Genomic DNA, 23,041 nt, shown 5'->3' on the forward strand with positions numbered 1-23,041 from the left:
AGAGATCTCAGCAGTATACATTGCAGAGGAGCCAAATTCTGTTTCCAGTGGCCACTTCAGTTGGCTCATAATCTCATGTTACACCAGCTCCAAGAGACCCAATGCACCTCCAAGGGCACCTACACTTACATCTACATATCTACACACAGATGCACATAATAAAACAAAAGTTGAAAAGTATTTAAAAGTAAAATAATGTAATATTTTATATTAATTTAAGTCACATCTCTAATACTTATATACCTCTTTTAGGGAGTTTATAATATACTTAAACAGATTTCCTATCAGTCTTTCTTTAATGAACAACTGAAAATTTTGACAAAGACATAAATTAAGAAAATTACTAATAAAAGGGAGAAGAATGAAGGAGATACTATCAGACTTTATTTAAACTCTGTCCACAATCAGTGAGACATAGTTTGATTTCTTAGATACTTTCTTCTTTTTATAAACAATAAGTCAGTAAATTTGTATAAATCATAATCAGTATTACTACTTCAACTTTTCACTCTTCCGAATCCACTTAGTCAGTATCAGAAATTCTTTCCTTGTTATTTTAAAAAGTAAAAGGAAAAGGTAGTCAGAGGGGGAAGAAAATGTTCCGACTTGTGAGTAAAGGTGCAGAGCTTCTCATTTTGATGACTTGTTGGTCTTGTTAATCTGATTTTAAGGTAATTGTTAATGACAATTGAGCTTTTATTCAGTAGATCAAGATTTGGTCACCAAAGCATGTAATTCTTTTTTTCCCCTTGTAATATACAAAACTGGATTTCAGATATAGTTTGTAGCAATATTGGTATCCCTCTTGTAGGTTAAATCTAATAATTGTCATGTAACTTATTCAATTATTCAGCTGGAAACAGTAAACATTTTGCCCTTGTAGGCAGCGATCTGCACTCGGAGAATGCCTAGCTGCCTTTGCTGCTGCCTTCCCTATAGCCTTTTTGGAAACCCACCTGGACAAACACAATGTTTACTCCATCTACAACACCAGGTCTTCACGGGAGAGAGCAGGTAACACAGAACTATGCTTGGTTTTTGAGAAATGAAGCTGCGTCTTGATAATGTATATTTTTTTTTCTGCAGCGTTTTTTATTCTTGGGGTGGTGAGATCATTTGTTCAGACGTTTTTACTTCTGACAGTACAGGTAGTGCTCTTGTAGGGAATCAGTGTGCTTGAGTGAGGTTGCTCATGAGCCCAGGTTACCAGAGGAACTTCCTTTCCTGGATTCTGGAGGAGGAGTAATTAGCTGCAAGGGGCAGGGTGTGGGTGATTTCTCACCTTGAAATCTTTAGACTAAAGGAGAGTGAGCTCCTGTCTCTTCCTACCTTATATTCTTCTCTTTTGTTGGGATTAAAGGCATGTGCAACTACTGTGACTAACAAGTGTGGCTGCTGGGATTAAAGGTGTGTGCAACCACTGCCTGGTCTGTATGGCTGACTAGTGTGGCTGCTTTGCACTGACCTTCAGGCAAACTTTATTTATTAAAATACAAATGAAACATCACTACATGAGGTAGTTGATAATTTGATGCAATCTATGCATATGTGGGCTCAGCATCACATAATTGTAATCTTTTGTATGGCTGACCATGCAGAGGCATAGATAGCATATAGAGGGTTTCCTATAATACAGTGTTTTTAATTATCTCCTTCAGTTTATGAGCTATGAGGCTCTTTGTTCTCAAGTGTTTTAATTTAGCATTCGTTTTTAAAAATGTGTACTTCCTCTAATGTTTCTGAAGGAAAATTTGTTCAATTCTCTCAAGTTAATGAGCCACATGCAAATGAATACCAAAGCAGACAAAATAATCAGCAAATATGAAGGAAATAAGTTGATCTGTGTTCTTATTGAATTGTCTTACAGTAAGCCAGGAAGGGTCATGGTATCGTTATTTATTTCATTGATGGATTTATGCCCTTCATTGTTCTTTTTAATTTTTAACATTTATTTTGTATGTGTGTATTTGTGTGTTTGAATATATGTATGTGTATGTATACACATATATACACATGCCCACTGTTCATGCCAATGTGTCCTCTAAGATCCATAAGCTTGTGTGTATATTCAGTGTGTCATAGATGCAAAATCCATGTGTGGTATCCCACACAGGAGAATCAGATTGTTTGTTGCATAGACACTCCTATTTTTGCTCTTGTTTCCAACTTAAAACAAATTACTCTCCTGCTGATGATTTCGGAGATTTACCTTTGAGAATCTAGAATTCTTAACAGGAATGTGAGTTGAGCTGGATGAAAAGTAAGTAGATTCTAGTTACTATTCTTCTGAGCTATACATTTTTCTCTGCTCCCCTCCCTTCCTCCCTTCCCCTTCTACCCAATATTGTTTTTTTTTATTTTATTATTACTATTTTATTTTATTACTTTAAAAAATACCAATCCAAGTTCCCACTTCTTCCCTCCTCCTACTCCCCTCTCACTTCCCTCCAATCTTAAGAGAGGGCAAGGCACCCTGCCCTGTGGAAAGTCCAAGGCCCTCCCCTCTACATGCAGGTTGATCAAGGTATGCATCCAAAGAGAATAGGGCCCCAGAAAGCCCGTACATGCAGTAGAATCAATAGAGACAGTAGAGACTTGATGTCAAGTTTCTTGAGTTCTTTGTATATTTTAGAGATCTTGTACACTTTGTACATGTGGGATTGGTGAAGATCTTTTCTCATTTTGTAGACTGCCGTTTTTGTCTTGTTGATCGTTTCCTTTGCTTTATAAAAGCTTCTTAGTTTTAGGAGGTACCATTTATTAAGTGTTTCTCTCAGTATCTGTGCTACTGGAGTTATATTTAAGAAGTGGTCTCCTGTGCCAATCAGTTCAAGTGTACTTCCCACTTTGTCTTCTATAAGGATTCAGTATGGTTGTTTTTTGTTGAGGACTTTAATCTATTTGGATTTGAGTTTTGTGCATGGTGATAGATATGGATCTATTTTCATTCTTCTATATGTTGATATCCAGTTATGCCAGCACCATTTTTTGAATATGCTTTCTTTTTTTTCCATTTTCCATTTTTAGCTTCTTTGTCAAAAATCAATTGTGTGGATTGACAATCTGGGTCTTCAGTTTGATTCCATTGGTCTCCTGTCTGTTTTTACACCAATTCTGGGCTGTTTTCATTACTGTAGCTCTATAGTAGAGCTTGAAGTCAGGGATAGTGATACCTCCAGAAGTTTCTTTATTGTACAGGATTGTTTTGGCTATACTATTTTTTTTCCTATATGAAGTTGAGTGTTGTTCTTTTGAGGTCTGTGAAGAATTTTGCTGGGCATTACATTGAATCTGTAAATTAAGATTGACATTTTATTATGTTATTTCTATCTACCTAAGAGCATGGTAGGTCTTTCCATTTTCTAGTATTTTCTTCAGTTTCTTTCTTTAAAGATTTAAATTTCTTGACATATAGGTCTTTCATGTGTTTGGCTAGAGTTACCCCAAGATATTTTATGTTATCTGTGACTATTATGAAGGGTGATATTTCTTTGCTTTCTTTCCCAACTGTTTATCATCTGTATAAAGGATGGCTTCTAGTCTGTCTCTTAGAATAGTCAAGATCATCTCTTAAGGGTTAAGTGTTATAGATGCCCTCTGATAGGAATGTTTCTGTTTAAAATTTTTGGTTGTTTTCTAATAATTGCAGAATGTTCTTAAACCCTAACAGGAACAACTATCTGTGAACTTGATTTTCCATGACCTAGTTACACTATTGGGTATTTGTGTGTGTGTGTGTGAACCTTACTATGTAAGGAATACTTACTGACCTGAATCATTATTTAGCTTGGATATTTTGTCAGTTGTACTTCATGTAATAAATGAAAGTAAAGACAAATGTATTGAATGTGCAATAGTAATATTTTCACAAAAATTCTATATATTTGTAAGTAGTGAAAATGATTAAGTTCAGATTGTTGATTTTTTTCTGTGTAATAATATAAAGTCATCTTATTTAGGCTTTGTGAATCATTTGTATTTGGCTGTTAATCAGGAACAAAGTGGATTTATTACCTTTATATAGATAAGGAACTGTGCAAGCAGAATACGTCCATGCTCAGATTTCTGTATCTCCTCATTTACATATCACAGGAAACTAAATTTATGATTTTATGATTTCATTAGCCAATCATTTCAGGATCTTTCTGTGAGGTTATGACAAAGAGGAAATATGACATAAAGATGAGTAAGATTTGATTCTTTCCCTTGGGGTGTTCTGATTTATAGGAGAGAGCGAGAGCAAGCGAGCGAGAGAGAGAGACAGAGAGAGAGACAGAGACAGAGAGACAGACAGAGAGAGAGAGACAGAGAGAGAGAGACAGAGAGAGAGAGAGAGACAGAGAGAGAGAGAGAGAGAGAGAGAGAGAGAAACTGATAGATATGGGTAATAGAATTCAGGATAAGGGCTACTGGGCACCCGAAAGCAATGTTTTCCCAGAGCTCCTGCGAAGTCTTAACACAGATAATTCAGAATGAGTCTTGAAATTGAGAAGACAGAAACTCTGGTTCATTAGGGGAAATGCCAAGCATTTTACATTGACTGGAGATGGCTCCCAGGAGAGGTGAGCAGACGATGAAGCCAGGCTGGAAAGCCAGAGGAAGGGACCAAGAGTGGGAACTGATGCCAATAGCAAAGAAGATTCATTTACCAGCTACAGAGAGGGGCTCGTATATTGCAGTGATCCATTCTGACAGTAGTAAGGGAGATAAATACACAGCTCAGCTGTGTTGAGAACTGGAGAAACAATGTGCCTTGACAATGCCCATTAGAAACAATAGGCAGTGGAGTGTCGTGAGTTTCCTGGAGGGAAAATCATCCCAGATGTGACGGCATCTAGCTAGGATGACTGGTTGGATAACACCTTCTTTGAGAAAGTATGTTGAAGAGGAAGTGAAAAAAATTAAACTATTGTGTTTCAATGGACCCTGAAAAAAAATCCAGGATTAAAGAGAAAAAAAGGTGAATAAATAAAACTTTGAAGGATTAGGCTATAGCAAACAGAGGCCAGTAGTAGTGGATGTAGTTGACTGGATAAATATGTAAGTGGAGGAGGAGAGGGGCTAAAATTGGATCCTCAGAAGCCAGCAGACAATTCAGCAAGGAGAAAGAAGTGGGATAAGGACAGTGGTGTAATAAATAAGAGTCACAGAGACTGGAGATGGTGATGGTAAGGAAGGAGGCATCCAGAAAAAGGGAGAAGCTGCCTAGCAACTAGTGAGTTATGGACACAAAGTCATGACTTCCCTCTAGTGGAAAACTGAGTTTAGTTCCTGTATAAGGATGCCTGGCAAGTAGAACTTCTGAAGACATTTGTGTATCTGTAGATATGGCAGGCCAGGAGCCAGAGAGGAAAAGGCTGGGAATAGAGAGCTGAGCAGGGTCCTGTGGTGGGAAAGTCATCCAGACAGATAGGGGGTAACTATGGAAGTCTCCCAAAACCTCCTTCCTTTAAATAGAGGGAATAAGGGTGAATGAGGCCACATTGAAATGGCTTGAAAATGGTTATTGTGAGAAGCAGGAGGAGGAGAGAATGGCTATTCTTTTTTTTGCTGTGAAGTAGGCAGAACAGCTGTCCACCAGTCTAAGAGGGTGATAGCAAGATAGGATCCTAGGGTTAGGAAATAATTTTGAAATGATGGCCAAGATAAAAGGAAGAGATGTCAGGAGAAAGATAGCCAGGTTTAGCTGAGTTTTGAAGCCCAACGTGAAATGTGTTGTTTGAGATAGTCAAATCTGTCACATGGTACCTGTCCTTGCATGGAGCACAACCCAATTTTATTTATGTTCCTCCAGCTCTCAGTTTACCAGCAAATGTGGAGGATGTCTGCCCAAATATACCATCCCTGGAGAAGCTCATGGCTGAGATTATAGAGCTGGCAGAGTCAGGTATCCGCTACACTCAGATGCCACACATGATGGAGGTTGTACTGCCCATGCTGTGCAGCTATATGTCACGATGGTGGGAGCACGGTCCTGAGAACCATCCAGAGAGAGCTGAGATGTGCTGTACAGCTCTCAACTCAGAACACATGAACACACTGCTGGGCAACATTCTCAAAATCATCTACAACAACCTGGGGATTGACGAAGGAGCCTGGATGAAACGCTTAGCAGGTGAGAAGCGGGGAGAACGCATGCTCCCATTTGTTTCATTTCCAGAGAAGACTTGAAATATTGAAGGCTAAGAACTTCCCACAGTAATCTTCCCACAGTGATTTCTTCTGTGTGCAAAACTGTCATTGCTTAGTCCCGTTATGCTATTTAAAGAGATACAGACATGATCAGACATTCACTACCTGCCCTAGTCTCACTTTTGCTGCCATGATAAAATATCCTGACAAAAAGCATTTCAGAGAAAGAGCTTATTTTATCTGGAGTTGTAAACTAACATCACTTTTAGGATATCACAGTGGCAGAAGTTTAAAGTGGCTAGTCATATCAAATCCATCAAGTACAAAAAGAAAGAAATGCTCTCGTGCTTGCTTGCTTGAGTTTACTCAGCTCAATTTCTCCACTCTTACATAGTTCAAGACCTTTTTTTTAAGTAATGATATCACCCACAGTGGGCTGGGTAATCCACATCAATTAACTTAATTAAGACAATCCCCCACAGACATACCCAGCAGCCAACCCAATTTAGGCAATCCCTCACTGGGACCCTTTTCTTAGGTGATTTTAGGTTGTATCGATTGACCATTAGAACTACTTCTTACATAGTTAGCACTTCCAAGCAATTTTCTGAATTATTTATTTCTATATAAGACTATTTAATAAGCAAAAGAAGCAATGATCAGTAACATCAATAATTGTTATGTAGACAGAGACAAAAATAAAACTGGGTTTTGAAACAACCCACCTTCATATTATTCTCCTATGACAACAGGCTAAGGAACTGAAGATAAAGTACAACTCATACAGTTCAGTTTATCATTTCAGTATTCTGGAACATATAATATTAAAATTCTGGAAGCAGCCTAAATACCCAACACCTGGAGCATGGGTAAAATAGTTTCCATATATCCTTTTACCAAATTATTACATTTTCTCCAAGCGTTCAGAGTTCAGCACTGTTCTGTGTCTAGGGATATACTCATTGTATTATATTATATAGAGAAAAAAGCAAAAATTTTAAAGAAACACAGAGTGAAATATATATATTATGAGTTACTGCATTTATTTGTTGATGAAACTGAAGGAAATATACTGAGGTTTTAATGATCTGAATAGGTGGATTTTAAATCTTTTTTCTCATATATATTACCCAATGTATGTATGTATATATATTTGTGTACATGTATACATATTATATAACTTTTAAGGTAAAAATTGATCTTAAAATTCCTATGTAAGCCTAGAACTATTACCAAATGCTAAATACAACAGCAATGTTCTATATAATCTAACCCTTCCATGAAGAATGTTGGGACCTCAGGTCTTGCATGATGATATTGCAGAGAGTGTTTAGCTTCTAAAAATGAAAGGAGTAGAAGACTTATTTCCATCTGGGGACTTTGTGTGATAATACTGATTTCAGGCATGATCCCAAGTCTTATTCTAAATTGTCACTCTATTGTAAAAATAATCACACTGAATTGAATCCCATAATTTAAGCATCAGTTATGTGTTTGTGGCTGGAAAAATGGTAGAGACCTATGCTCTGTCCTTAAGGAAGCTCTGAGAGAGAAGCGGTTGGGGATCTCACTCCCATTATCATACCAACAACTCATCTTGATTTAGTGGGTGTTCTTCAGAGAAGAACGTTAATTTCTGTTTCCAAATAGTGTTTTCACAGCCTATCATCAACAAGGTGAAACCACAGCTCTTGAAAACTCACTTCTTGCCCTTGATGGAGAAGCTAAAGAAAAAGGCTGCCATGGTAGTGTCTGAGGAAGACCACCTAAAAGCCGAGGCCAGAGGGGACATGTCTGAGGCTGAGCTTCTAATTTTAGATGAGTTCACTACGCTGGCCAGGGATCTCTATGCCTTCTACCCACTCTTGATCCGATTTGTGGACTATAACAGGTACAATATGCAAAAATGACTCACTCCCCTTACCAGGTCCTTCATGACCTTCTTGGCTCATCTGTTCATATAGACCTCTTAGTTAACTGACTCCTCGACCAAAAGCTTGTTTGTGGTTATAACACAACAAAATATTAATGCGTACATGAATTCTCACTGGACATCTTCAGTTTACTACTGGGTATTGTTTGTTAAAGGTGTGCAAGTAATGTATCTACTGTTATATTGCTTCTGTTCTACAGCAGAGACTGGAGCTATAGATGTACAAGCCTTCAGGTTATTCAGAAAGAAAATGCACTTTATGTATACAAATTGTTTTTATGTATACAAATTGTTTAATATGTATACATAATATATATAATACAGTATGTATACATACACAAAACATACTATTCATAAGTGTGAATGTGGTTTATAAAGCAACCATTTGTCAAAATAAAACTAATTTTTTAAAAAATTTCTTTCTCTTGAAACATAACATACTATACATAAGTGTGAATGTGGTTTATAAAGCAACCATTTGTCAAAATAAAACTAATTTTTAAAAAATTTCTTTCTCTTGAAAAGTTGATGGACAGTTAAAACACACGTTTTTAAATATTACATGATACCACTTAACTATTATGAATTATTTTGTCCACAAACCTCATTTCAGCAAACTGGGCATGACAACACGTATCTTTAATCCCAGCACTCAGGAGAGATAGAAGTAGGCAAATCTCTTTGAGTTTAAGTCCAACCTGGTTTACATAGCAAATTCTAGGTTAGCCAGGGACCCACCACCCCCAAAGGCTTTGATAGAAAGGATTTGGGGAAGGTTGTTTTGTTTTTCTTCATTAACTCTAGCTGAGAATCTGCTTATCATATCTTCCAGGGCAAAGTGGCTGAAGGAGCCCAACCCAGAAGCAGAGGAGCTCTTTCGAATGGTGGCTGAAGTTTTCATCTTCTGGTCCAAATCCCACGTAAGTATGAGAATGCTGGCCAACAGCATCTATTGTTTGATGTATGATAAGGACTTTGCAAAGGTAGACCAGTTGTCTGGTTTCTGAGGTTATTATCTGAATGACATTTCTTGAGTTTGTTTCCTAGAATTCACTTTATAACTTAGAACAGGATGAAGGTAACTCTGAAGATTTCAGGGAAATGGAGCCTCTCTTAAACTCAGTAATTTATCTTTTAAAGATAAAATTTTGATAGTACTGTATATTAAGGTGAGCACTTATATTCCCCCTCTTTTAGACAGTGCCTAATGTAGCCCAGGCTGGTATTAAGTGCTCACTTCACCTCCATATTCTTGGATCCTTTAGGACATGTCTGATTTAAAATGACTTTTTAAACATGTATGTATGTATATTCAGATTGATGTCTGATATCTGTGACATACTAAGAAATTCTCTTAAGGTGTTTCTGCTCCTAAATAAATAAAATGAAGTATTTTGATTGTTTATTTTGTGCTTAGATATGCTAGACTAGGGATCTGCCCTGATATAGATCTCAACTCCTGATATTTTGAGACAGGTCCTCACTGTGTATCTTAAGCTGGCCTAGGAGTTAGCCTGACCTCAAACTTGTAATTCTCTTGCTTCTATGGGACCTTGGCATGTGCCAACATGCCTGATGAATGGTTTCTTATTTTGCACAACTCATTAACTTATTTGGGATATTTTGGGAGAAATGTATATTCTGAGATAAATCAACCCATCTATCTCCACCTGCCAAAAGCAGAGACGAATTGACAGTCTATTACCTTTCCCTCTCTCCCATGGGTAACCCAATTTTTAAATGCCAAGTGGACACACAGGAGCAATTCAGGATTAGATGCTTTAGCAAGTTAAAACCGCTGTGAAATTGACATATGTATTCTGCTCGTCAGTCATTTAAACACCAAATGAAATGTCTTTGAATTTTTGTCTTAAAGAATATTTTGGAAGGAGGACTCCATTATAATAAGCAGGCTCATTTAATGGTTCTTTGAATAATAGAAATAACGGTATATCTTAGAATCAAACATTTATGTATTGAAATTTTCTCCAAATGTTTAAGATCAATTGATTTTACCATTCTGTTTTTAAATAAAAAGTACATAAAATAATGTTATAGTATTTTTAGAATTAGATGGAATAACTATCAGAAGAGGAAGTTGTCTTAGAGTTGTATGTGCCCTTGAAAGACTTTGTTTATCCCAGGAGGCAGCATATACCACTCCCCAGCAAAACTCAGTATGGAGTGTTCATACTGTCATTTTTATGACTTAAACCTTCTACACTTAGTGTCCTGTCTTTAAAACATACCTATTCAAGCCAGGGGGTGGTGTTGCATACCTTTAATACCAGCACTTTGGAGGCAGAGACAGGCGGATATCTGAGTTCGAGTCTAGCCTGGTCTACAAGAGCTAATTCCACGACAGGTAGGGCTGTTACACAGAGAAACTCTGTCTTGAAAAAAAAAACAAAAAAAAAGCCAAAAACAATAAATAAATAAATAAATAAATAAAATAAACAAATAAAAACTATACCTATTTAAGATGGGTTGATTGTATGGTTCTATCATTCCAATTCCCAAGAAAGTGAAGGAATGAGGCTTAAAATATCATGGACTATTTAGCCACGGAGTGAGTTTAAAGCCAATCTGAGCAATTTAGTGAGAATTTATCTTCTAATAAGAAGAGGGCTGAGGGATGTACTCTGTGGTAGAGTACTTGGCTAGTATGGACAAAACCTTAAGTTCTGTACCAGCATTGGAAAAAGTCATCCATACTCACATATAGTTCTTAAAATTGTCACTAACCTAGCAGTCTCAGATCAGCATCTGTCCTTGAGGAAATTCTGGGCTTCTGTATAACTCTAATTATATCATTTTTCTCTAAGTAGTTTTAACTGAACTTTCCTTTGCAACTTCTTAGAATTTCAAAAGAGAAGAACAGAACTTTGTGGTGCAAAATGAAATTAACAACATGTCCTTCCTCATCACTGATACCAAGTCCAAGATGTCCAAGGTACCAAGTCTTCCCATCTGTTTCAATATTTCTTTATGAGTTGCTGGGTTTTAGAGGTTTGTTTGAAAATTCATAATAGTAATTGGGTTTGTTTGATAATATTGTTTACTGATATAAAATCATATGTTCTGTTTGGATAGCTTCTAGGATTAGTTTGAATCAGGTGTAGTATACTACTGAGACATAAAAATGATCTATGGAAGATGAAGTTCTTACAAGATTCCTAGAAACTAAACTTACTAAAAATAATTTAATATAAGCTGGTACATATAAAAAACGAGTTCCACACAATATGTATATCTCTTTGGAATATAACTGTTCTGGCTTCTAATGTTCAGAAAATTATAGATTTGATAGGGCACAACTATATATGGAATAATAATATACTGCAATATGATGATTGTGTACAAGTCTTTTGTAATGAATCAATTGCTGGAGCGGGAGAGATGGCTCAACAGTTAAGCATACTGACTCTTCTTGGGGAGGACCCAGGTTCAATTTCCAATATCCACATGGTGGCTCACCAACATCTGTAACTTCAGTTCTAGAAGAGCTGATGCCCTCTTCTGGCCTGTGTGGGTGGAACACACACATACACAGACATACACATAGGCAGAAACTCTGTACACATAAAAGCAGAAATGTTTAAAAAATAAATCAGTGGCTGCATTACTTTCACTGTGCCGAGAAGTTTTTCAGCTCCAGCCTTTTTCATATTTCACCTTTTTCTTGTTTCTTTGTTTTGCTTGTCTGTTTTTGAGAGAGATTATAAATAATCCAGATAGTGTGTTCATATATAAAACACACTCTTTTTATTCATGTATATTGCAAAGCATTTATCCAAGCAAAAGTAAGTTTTCTGTATTTAAATTAATTTAAGCATTGAGAATTAGAAAGCATATTACATATTAAATTACTATGTGGAATTTCTCCCTAATGTTATGATGTGTCTTGCAATCTAAAAATTACATGAGAATAAAATACCATGAGTTAATGGTAAAGATGTAGGAAGAATAAAAACTACAAGTAAAAGAAAAAAAGTTGCTGAGAAGATGACCTTTTCAGAATGGTTTATATTCCTAAAAACCAGAACCTGGAGAAAATAAGGAAAGTGGGGCCATGACTGTGTTAAAGGAGATTGGCAGATCTGAATGAAAGAAACATGAATGAACATCCCAGAATTCCTCTTTGATCCGCAGGCAGCCGTTTCTGATCAAGAGAGGAAGAAAATGAAGCGCAAAGGGGACCGCTATTCTATGCAGACATCTCTGATTGTGGCAGCTCTGAAGCGACTGCTGCCCATTGGGCTGAACATCTGTGCCCCCGGGGACCAGGAGCTCATTGCTCTGGCCAAAAATCGATTTAGCTTGGTGAGTCTCCTGGTCACCCAGGGGTGGTGGTCATCAGACCTCCAGGCTCTGTGGCATTGCATCCTTTGAATAACTCTGTCAATATTTCATTTACAGTTACATTTTTGTAAGTGGTTTTTCTGCCTACTCTAGGACTTAAAGCAATGACTGCCTGTTATTTTGGGGAGAAATTTTGTCCTAAGCAAACAAAATATATGAATCTCTGGCTCCAAGGTGAAAAATGGATTGCATATGAACTCCTTTATAAAATCTGCCATGAGAGCTTTCGTCAGATTTTCAACATTAGAAGCAAATGCATTGCTCCAATGGTGGCTAGAAGAGGCATTAGCTTTCAAGAGCTCTGGTCTTTTGCGGGCATTGCGATTTTTTTCTTTGCTAAAATTTTTTCCTTTAGTTTATTTTTCATAATTACAGATGACTATGTAAATTTCCAGAAAGATGTCTTGGAATTGCTTATTTGTATATGCCAATTGGAGAATGTATTCTCCCTGTCCTCTTTTCCAGAGACTGACAGTGAAATGCCTATGTCAGTCAGTCTTGTTTGTGTCCTTGGAAGGAAGAATGGACAGATGCTTGGGCAGAGTCATCTGATGTTTAATTTTTACATGCACACTTCTTGTTAGAGCTCTGTTATGGAGTATGTTGTGACATGCAGAAGTCTCTTTGTAGAGATTTGAGAGAAAACCATGGATTTATTTCCATATGAGCCAAGGGAACATGTATCTGTCTTCTTTGTTCTTATGAATTAGACAATCCTTCCATTGACCCTTGGCATCCTTACTAAATAGTCAAAGTAGCTTGTGGCCCTGCTTGAAGTGGTCACAGTGTAGAGAAGTTTTCTGAGGGTAGAGGGTGGCTCAATAGGTAAGAATATATAGCACTCTTGGAAAGGACTAGGTTCGGCTCTAAGAACCTACTTTAGAAACTCAACCATCTGTAACTCCTTCTTCAGGGTGTCTGACACCTTCTGGGCTCCATGGGCAACTGCACACACACATACACACACACACACACACTCACACACATACGCACATATACACGCACATACACACATGCATACACATACATGCATATACACACGCACATTTGCACACATATACATGAACATACACATGCGCACACACACACACACACACACACACACACACACACACACACACACTTTAACTTCTTTAGAGAAAAGTGAAAAATGTAAACATGCCCGTCAGACATACACATTTAACAGGGTATTTGATTGCTCTTGTTTGACTATGGCAATCGATGCTCTTATTATGAGATTTCCTTTAGGTAACATATATTTCTTGACAGAAAGACACCGAGGAGGAGGTACGAGATATAATCCGCAGTAATATACACCTACAAGGCAAGGTAAGCCAGCTTTTACTTCAAATCATGTTTACTATTTTCAGGATATTATTACGGAAAGTCTCACACTAGCAAATGAGATTATTTTAGTTGGCCATTATTGTACATGCAAAGACTTTGCATTAATAATCCAAATGGTAATAAATGGTGTAATCTTAAAAGTAGAGGATTGTACATTATAAAATTAAAAATGAAGTTTGTCACAGATTGAATAAATACTGTATATGTATTTTACAACTATTTTTTTGTGTGTTTTGGGGAACCTGAAAGCAGAAATCCATAACAAGTTGAATTTTTTTCCTTTAGTGTCAAGGTAAAAATGTGTATTTAGGAGTTATTCATATAGAAGAGATATTGAGATTTACTGCAGTAAGTGTAAATGAGTTGACCCAAGGAGAGGAAAAACCTATTAAAGACAAATGTGACTAGAAACTGGTTTCCAGCAGCACTGAAAGAGTTGCTAAAACTGAGTTTTACAGTCCAGTATTTGCTATTACTCAAAGATTTTCTTAAATACTACCGAGTAGGTTACTCATTTATTTATAAGATATATCATGTAAAAAGTCTGTTTTTGTTGAGCACTACCCACCAAGCTCAACAAAAACAGGAAGACAAAAGAATTTTTTTTTTTTTTTTAAAAATCTTTGAAGCTGGAGAACTGGTTCAGCCATTAACACTTAACTGTTCTTTCAGAGGAGTTTGCTTCCAACTCTCACACCAGGGAATCTGATGCCCTTTTCTAGACAGCATAGGCATATGCACTCATGTGCACAGGACTACATAGAGACACACACACAGTTTAAGAAATAAAATATTAAAAAATAAATTACAAAGATTTTATTTTGAATTTTTATTATGAAATTTGACAGCATTAGCAAATAAACTGTTGAGATTTCTTTTTGGTGATTGTAAAATTTGTATGCTGTATTGGTTTATATTAAAGTCTTCATTTCAGTGAGAATTTGCTGTGTTCTAAACTCCCTAAGTTTAGAGTCAAGTTTAGACCAGACCCGAAATAAACACACAGAAACTATATTAATTGCAATACTGTTTGTCCAATAGCTTAAGCATATGTCTAGCTAGCTCTTACATCTTAAATGAACCCATTTCTATTATTTTATATTTTATCATGAGGCTTGTGGTTTACCTGTAAGGGTCCAGCTAGTGTCTCATGTTTTCTCCTCCAGTGGTTACAAGGCTGGGATCCAGTGAGGAGTGGCGGCAAGGAGGTCAGAAGGGGATGATCTCTGGCATCTACAGGAGGAGTGGACTTGAGGAAAGGGAGGCTGCAGCTGGTGTTCAGCTGCAGCCCTGGGGATGAGCTTAGGTCTGCTGAGGAAAGAGAGGGAAGGGAGGTCTGTGGCAGACTAACTGGTCTTCCGGCCGAGCTTTGAAATTTCAACACTGTTCCTTGCTCCAGCATATAGACAAGTGCCATTTATGATTCTTCCTGGGGTACATTCGCTAGAGATGCAGCCATTTTCACCACTGCAGTTCTCTGAATTTCTGTCTCAAGAAAAATACCCGGGACTCTTGTTAACATTGTTCATATCGAGTTGTCAAAACACATTCCTGGGAGATTCCAGGGCCTCTGGACTGTGGTTTCCTGACCCTGTGCTGCTGACTGGTGACTTTCCCAAGCAACACAAAAGGTCTTCTGTGGTTTTAGGGAGTTTTGGGGTTCCCAGACACCAAAGCTGGTGTCGTCCACCCCGGTTACCTACTATGTGTTTTGTTTACCCCTAATTACATCTTAACTACTCTAGGGAAATACTCCCAATCACTCACACAGTCGGCCACATATGTCTTCCCCATTATCCTGATTGAAATGATAAACAGTAATGAAATTTCTATCCTCTCTACTACATGAGAATTTCATGACTATATGAAGTTTTATGTTTCTCATCTCTGAATAGCTTTCTCTTGCTCTTTTTTTTTTGTTTTTTTAAGACAGAGTTTCTCTGTGGTTTTGGAGCCTGTCCTGGAACTAGCTTTTCTAGACCAGGCTGGCTTCGAACTCACAGAGATCTGCCTGCCTCTGCCTCCCGAGTGCTGGGATTAAAGGCGTGCGCCACCACTGCCCTTTCTCTTGCTCTTTTAGTGATATATCTAAGATGTACATCATAAAATGAGACACAAAGGTATGGGTATAGCAGTCAAACCAAACTAGCCTTTCCATTTCCTCACATGGTTGTATATTTGTAAATAGGATTTAAATATTCTCAGTGAGCTTTGGTAATGTAATATCGTCTTATTAAAGGATCTGTCACACAGTCCGGCCTCTTCCTAGACTTCTATGTGGCTAGAATTCTGTAGGTGTTTTAGTACTCTTCTGTATGTGTTTAGTGGTCATGGTAGACCCAGCAAATCATGCTGGACACCTCCTCTCTTCAGTTGCCACCTTGTGTTTTCTGCCCCACAGTTGGAAGATCCTGCAATCAGGTGGCAAATGGCTCTCTACAAAGACCTGCCAAACAGGACGGAAGATACCTCAGACCCAGAGAGGACAGTGGAGCGTGTCCTGGATATAGCAAATGTACTTTTTCATCTTGAACAGGTCAGATCTTCGTGTTAATCCCATCGTATTTACCTTAACCATATAAAGTATTTTTAAAAATGTTCATTAATTTTAGCTGTGTTCCTCCAACCCCCATATATGTTTAGAATATTCATTACAATGAGCATATAATTCATTATTTCCAAGATTATAGTTTTAGGAGACATCTGTAGATGGTATATTTCAGGAGATCAGAGCCTTCAATTCTATTATATTTTTTAAACTTTTCTAAAATTCTATAGATTGTTAGTAATATAGACTTTATTTTAAACCTAACAAAATATCACAGTTATACCATATTTCAATTATTTTATTTTTATATCATTTTAATACCTCACATAAAATATGCCTGAGATATTTTGTCTTTTACTGGTTTAATATCTGAAGTGTTTTCTCTTTTGCTTGCTTTACCTTTGCTTTTATACGAGATTATTGAACAATTTCTCTCTGATATAAAGAGCAAATTACATTTATAAAAGAGTAATACAATGACAGTAAAACCTCAAATGAGGAAAATATTTTTGTGTCATTTTTCAGTCATAACCTGTTTTAACTACCAAGTTCTTGTGTGTTTTATTCTCTATTTTGTCTTCTTAGTTCAAGAATTTTCAAAATAGTAATTCTTGTGACACTCTCAGACGATTATATTGTATGTTTATATTATATTAAAAACAGACTGTTGCAAAATACATGTAATCAGGCAATTGTCTGGTTTCCATACACATATCTGAATCTGCTTGTATATTCATTCAATGAAACTTATGCTCTACACACGTAAACATATTCTCTTTTAAACATGACAACTAGTCAATGAGGCAACATTCGAGCTGGAGAGATGGCTCAGCAGTAAAGGTGCTTGGTGTGAAAGCATGAGACCCTGAGGTCAGATCTCCAGCTCCCATGTAAAGGCTGAATATGGTGGCCATTTCTGCAATAACAGCACAGGGATGGGCAGAGGCTGGAGGGTCCTGAGGACTCACTGCTTAGGCAGCCTACCTGGGGCTCTCTGATCTGAAAGTTCACTGAGAGAGCCTATCTGAAATATTAAGGTGGAGAGGGTTAAAAATACTTTACAATGATCTCTGCCCTCTGCTCACAAACATATTGATGTGAGCATCCACTCATGCACATGTATTCAGCACACACAGATAAAATAAATATTAAAAAAATAAGATTGCACCCGTGAGAGAGGCTAGCATAGTTAGCCAGTAGGTCTATGACAGTACCTGGGGGATATGCTTTCTTAAAACTGAATATGAGAAAATAAAATGCCCTGTGTCATCCCAGAAACCTTCCTACCTTTGTGCTGTAGGGATTAAGTTTTGATTTTCTATCTGCTTTAGCCACACTTGCGTATATAACCATAATATTAATATACATGTTGCTTTGATTTTGCTATATATTGTTTGAACATCCATCCCTGACTTGAATGGTTAAATAACATATGGAGATAGTTTAAAGTAACCAGTCCCACTACTTAAATTTTTCCTTGTATAATTCTTTACCAAATTTTGAGGCTAGATGCAAGTTGGATCCTTTTCTGTTCAATTCACAACTGTATCTCAAGAACTCAAGAACTTCACATACATCTATGGATTTTCATCATATTCAGCAGAATGTCGTACTTATCAAAACTATTCTCTTAAAATCTCAGACCCCAAAGTGGAGTTTTATATCGGGATACATGGATCTCATTGGACGACAACTCAGCTCTTGATCCTGTTTTAATCTACACTATCCTCAATAAGAATTTATTCCACCTCCTACTCTCATCAAGAAAACAATTGAAGTGAACATTTGTTAGATCATTACATTGATTTTCTTGAGGACAGAGAGTCAGAGAAATAAGAACTTGTCAGTTAGACAGATCACCCTGTTAAAATGTCTGCAATGGCTCAGTCAGTCTTAATGTTTTCAATAATTATTGTATTCATAGTCCAAGAATTTGTTGCAAAGCATAATATATTTGGCTTTACTTTGGGCTAACATAACATTTTCATTTTTTCCAGAAATCTAAGTATACTGAGTATACTGGCCGGAGATATTTCAGTCTGGGAAGTACAGTGCTCCATTGCCTAGAGAATACTAATTAATTTACAAAACCATACTAGGAATTTATATTCTTTCTAATACTTATGATTAATCTCCTTTTTTCTCTTGAAGTTTCAAGCACCATTATTCAAATAAATAGCCTGTTTGCATAATTTCTTATAACTTTTGAATTCTCATTTGTCTTACCTAACAAAAATAGCTACATATTTTAGTACTTTCCTAATATTAAATCCTTCTATTTACTCCTGGTACTGAGTTCACACAGCCTTGTTGTCTTCTTGTATTAAAGAGGAGTAGGCTTCGCATTGACACTGCTTGTATTTATGATCGCCACACTTACAATACAAGTAGTTTCAGTGAATATGTGAATCAGTGCATTTCTGTATAGGAAACACAACAACACAACCCACAAAGGGGATTAAAGAAACGAAACGAGGACCTGAGTTTGATCATCAGAACCCACATTTTAAAAACTGGGCCTGGCAGAATGTGCTTGTAATTCTAGCACTGGGGAGATAGAGACAGCCAGATCTCTGGGACTCATTGGCCAGCCAAACTTTCCTAATTGGTAAATTCTAGGCCAGTGAGAGACCTTATCTCAAAACATAAACAAACAAAATACGAACAAACAACACACAAGTTGGACGGCAACCAAGGAATGATACTTGAAGTTGCTCACTGGCCTCCATATGCATGCTCACATGTGTGTACATGTACCTGTGTACAAATATACATGCATATATGGGATTAAAAAAACTTAATGGGCTTAATATTTTTAGAATGACACAAAATGATTTTATATATAATGCTTTTCTGTTTCTTTGATTTTAAAGATAACAAGGCTTGGGAGCTACAGACTATTAGAAAATAGGTAATTTTTACTAAGTACCATTTGAAATCATCTAAAATTTAGCTTTGGGTAACTTTGAGGATATAGTTTTAACCAAAATAATTGTTAGGCAATTTGGAATAAATTTAAGAGATGCAGCTGATTAATATCACACTGTTGAGGGTGGATTGAGGCTGTAAGCGTATCTTTATTTGTGCTGTTCTACCTCAGGTGGAACATCCTCAGAGATCAAAGAAGGCCGTATGGCATAAACTACTCTCTAAGCAGAGGAAAAGAGCCGTCGTCGCCTGCTTCCGGATGGCCCCCTTGTACAATCTGCCAAGGTCAGAATTTTTTAAAGTGCTAATTAAAAGAGATTCATTTTCTTCTCTAAATAGTGGGTGACAATGGTAATCTAGCCAACGGATGCACAGTAGAGAGTTATTGGTTCTTGAACTCATCGGTTTGTTTTCCTTGTTTACTTAGAGAACCACAGTTTGTCCTGTCATTTAAAAATAGTGTGTTGAGAAATAGCTGCTCATATAGGGGAAGGACATGTAGTGTGCTTGGAAACATTCTTTCAAGTCCAAAAGCTCAGATTTCAACTTGAGTTTCTGTATTACTCAACATCAGTCAAATTGATTTCTTCACTCTACTATGGTTTTCCCTTCTGGACGGTGGCAGCACTGGCCCATACAGTACAAAGACAGACTGGTGAACATTACAGAGTACTTGTCAGTATGCAGGTCACAGTAGATGCTAGCCATGGCTGCTGTTTGTATAATTGTTCTCATGCAGAGAAAAGATACTCTCCTCACTTTCAGCAATGACAAAATGAACCTAACAGACTCATCACTGTTCTCTTAGGATTAAAACAGCATACTTGTTAATAGAGATATAACTTGGTGCATTCAAGACCGGCTTGATGACCTCTTACAGTTTCCTGGGTATTCTCTCAAAGCATTGGTCTTTCTGCTACTCTTAACTTTCTGCAAGTAGTCATATTCCCTGTGTTGGTTACTTTTCTATTACTGTGATAAAACACCAAGACCAAAGGTAATTTATAGACAAAAGAACACATTGGAAATGGTGTGAATCTAGTCTTCAGATTCTCAAAGCCCAGCTCCAATAGTACATTCCACCAACAAGGTCACACCTCCCCAAACAGCTGTACCAAAGAGAAGCAAGTATTCAAATGCCGGAGACTATGGGGGATATTTCTTATTCAAGTAACCACATCTATGTCTTGTAAACAAGGCTCGCTCACCTGTAACACTTTTTGGAACATCTCTGATCTCCGTGCAAGTCAGCCCTCTTTCTGTATGTGTATACAGCGAGGTTACTTCTGGTTATTACAATGTATTACAGTCTTCAGGGTGCTTGCCTCTCTGATTCCAAAGGTTCCATATAAGTTTATGTTTCTGTTTTCCTAACTTTGAACAGCAACCAGTGCCTTGCCATTCAGTGAATCTCTATCATATTGGAGAAAGGATTAATCTTACAAAGACATCACTTAAACCATTTCAGGAGCATCTTAGCTGAGTGAGGTGTTTCTGAATTTCCCTGAAGGCTGGACATGTCGTCTGTTTAAAAGTCTAAAAATTGTGAGCATGCCGCTGAGGTTCTGAAAGCAACCGAACACATCCTTTGGCTTGCCTTGTCCATGTGCGGGAATTTGCAGTCATTGCTAGTGTTTCCAAAAATGATAGTTCCTCTCCTGTTTTCAAGGCTCTTCTTGAGCCTGTCTTGCCATTATGCTTCATGCTTTCCTAACACACTTCTGTTACTGTTGAATACAGGCTTCCCTCATACAATATCATTCCGTTACTTCAAATATGATGTCTGCTTACTATTCTTTTGTCCTTTCTCGCCTAAATCTTACCTATTTCTCTCGTTAGCATCATGATGAGTTTTATTTTCTCTTCTTGTCTGCACTGATCTCTTTTTGTATTTCATAGGCAAACATTTTTTTTTTGAAATTTATTTTGTGTGTATTTGTGTGTGGAATCTGTGGTTGTGGTGTTGCGCATACATCCAGTAGCCACAGAGGCCGGAAGAGGACATTAGACCCCCTGGGGCTAGAGTTACAGATGGGCATGAACCACCTCCCCTGGGTGTTGGGAACCAAGTTTGAATCCTCTTCAAGAACACAAGTGCACACCACAGAACCATTTTTCAACTTCAGATGGACATATTTTTTAATCAGTGATCTCAGATTTCATCTTCATCCCTAGAGTTGTAGAAAATTCACTCTATAATTCCACTCTAGAATGCCAAAGCCTGTTTGAAATTAATTTGAATATAGGCTAATTTTTCTGTTGACTTACAGTATTTAGCAAGAATCAGAGTAGGAAGTGATAACCACCATTTAACTTACATCTATCTAACGTACTTTCATACTCTCTATTTCACTGTAAGTCTTATAAGATTGAGATGTATATATAATTATTCTTGTTGCATGTATGAGAATTGTGAAAATTGTAAGCTTAGAAATGTTTGATCTGGGACTAAATCCAAAGTCAGTATGTGAACTGAGGAACCTGCCTTTATCTGGCACAAGGAATTGTCTGTGAAGAGAACAATCTGAAATAGGATGTCTATTTTTATTTTATATTTTAGTATACAGATAACCTGGTAATAAAGTACTATTGAATTCTTTTTCAAATATTTAAAATATTTTTTGACATTGTGTTTATCCTTTAGGCATCGGGCTGTCAATCTTTTTCTTCAGGGATATGAAAAGTCTTGGATTGAAACGGAGGAGCATTACTTTGAGGATAAATTGATTGAAGATTTAGCGGTAAGTTTTTCTTAGTGGGGTTATAGCATGAAAGAGGATTGAAAGAAAAGTGTTACCCAGCACATTGGTCTTGGGAAACTTTTTCATTTCAACTGTTGCTGCATTTGATGTTTATGACAACCCCCCCTGTTTTATTTTCCAAAATATATAGCTATCAATATCAAAAATTCAGAATATAAAATGAAAAACATGAATTATTTTATTAACTGTGGTTCAGTTAGTCTCTTAGACTCTTTCTCAAAGCCCTATCCACATTAAAGCCAAGGTGAAAATCTAAAAGAAATTATTCATACCAAGTAAATTAAAGACTAAAAAACTTTGCTGATTGTCAAAGGTAAGCAGGTCAGAGGTGATATCCACAGGTCCTCTCTTACACACATAGGTCAGAAGGTGGCATCCACAGGTCCTCTCTTTCTCTCACACCCACTAGGTCAGAAGGTGACATCCACATGTCCTCTCTTTCTCTCACACCCACTAGGTCAGAAGGTGGCATCCACAGGTCCTCTCTTTCTCTCACACCCACTAGGTCAGAAGGTGACATCCACAGGTCCTCTCTTTCTCTCACACCCACTAGGTCAGAAGGTGATATCCACAGGTCCTCTTTCTCACACCCACTAGGTCAGAAGGTGATATCCACAGGTCCTCTCTTTCTCTCACACCCACTAGGTCAGAAGGTGACATCCACAGGTCCTCTTTCTCACACCCACTAGGTCAGAAGGTGATATCCACAGGTCCTCTTTCTCACACCCACTAGGTCAGAAGGTGATATCCACAGGTCCTCTCTTTCTCTCACACCCACTAGGTCAGAAGGTGATATCCACAGGTCCTCTTTCTCACACCCACTAGGTCAGAAGGTGATATCCACAGGTCCTCTCTTTCTCTCACACCCACTAGGTCAGAAGGTGACATCCACAGGTCCTCTTTCTCACACCCACTAGGTCAGAAGGTGATATCCACAGGTCCTCTCTTTCTCTCATACCCACTAGGTCAGAAGGTGGCATCCACAGGTCCTCTCTTTCTCTCACACCCACTAGGTCAGAAGGTGACAAC

General features: G+C 37.4%; 1 protein-coding gene across 1 annotated transcript in view; it reads left to right on the forward strand.

Annotated features, from left to right (window-relative positions):
• Ryr2 (ryanodine receptor 2) overlaps positions 1 to 23,041 on the forward strand; it is a 566,260-nt gene that overhangs the window by 456,946 nt on the left and 86,273 nt on the right. Inside the window, exons 67-77 of the mRNA XM_075970222.1 lie at positions 884 to 1,014; positions 5,795 to 6,115; positions 7,783 to 8,023; positions 8,898 to 8,985; positions 10,926 to 11,018; positions 12,218 to 12,388; positions 13,697 to 13,756; positions 16,176 to 16,310; positions 18,320 to 18,363; positions 19,422 to 19,535; positions 21,895 to 21,991. Coding sequence (XP_075826337.1) covers positions 884 to 1,014; positions 5,795 to 6,115; positions 7,783 to 8,023; positions 8,898 to 8,985; positions 10,926 to 11,018; positions 12,218 to 12,388; positions 13,697 to 13,756; positions 16,176 to 16,310; positions 18,320 to 18,363; positions 19,422 to 19,535; positions 21,895 to 21,991 — 1,495 coding nt within the window. The remainder of the gene's footprint in view (positions 1 to 883; positions 1,015 to 5,794; positions 6,116 to 7,782; positions 8,024 to 8,897; positions 8,986 to 10,925; positions 11,019 to 12,217; positions 12,389 to 13,696; positions 13,757 to 16,175; positions 16,311 to 18,319; positions 18,364 to 19,421; positions 19,536 to 21,894; positions 21,992 to 23,041) is intronic.

The sequence above is a fragment of the Microtus pennsylvanicus genome, chromosome 4 (genome assembly GCF_037038515.1).
Source record: "Microtus pennsylvanicus isolate mMicPen1 chromosome 4, mMicPen1.hap1, whole genome shotgun sequence".
In the NCBI taxonomy this organism is placed as follows: Eukaryota; Metazoa; Chordata; class Mammalia; order Rodentia; family Cricetidae; genus Microtus; species Microtus pennsylvanicus.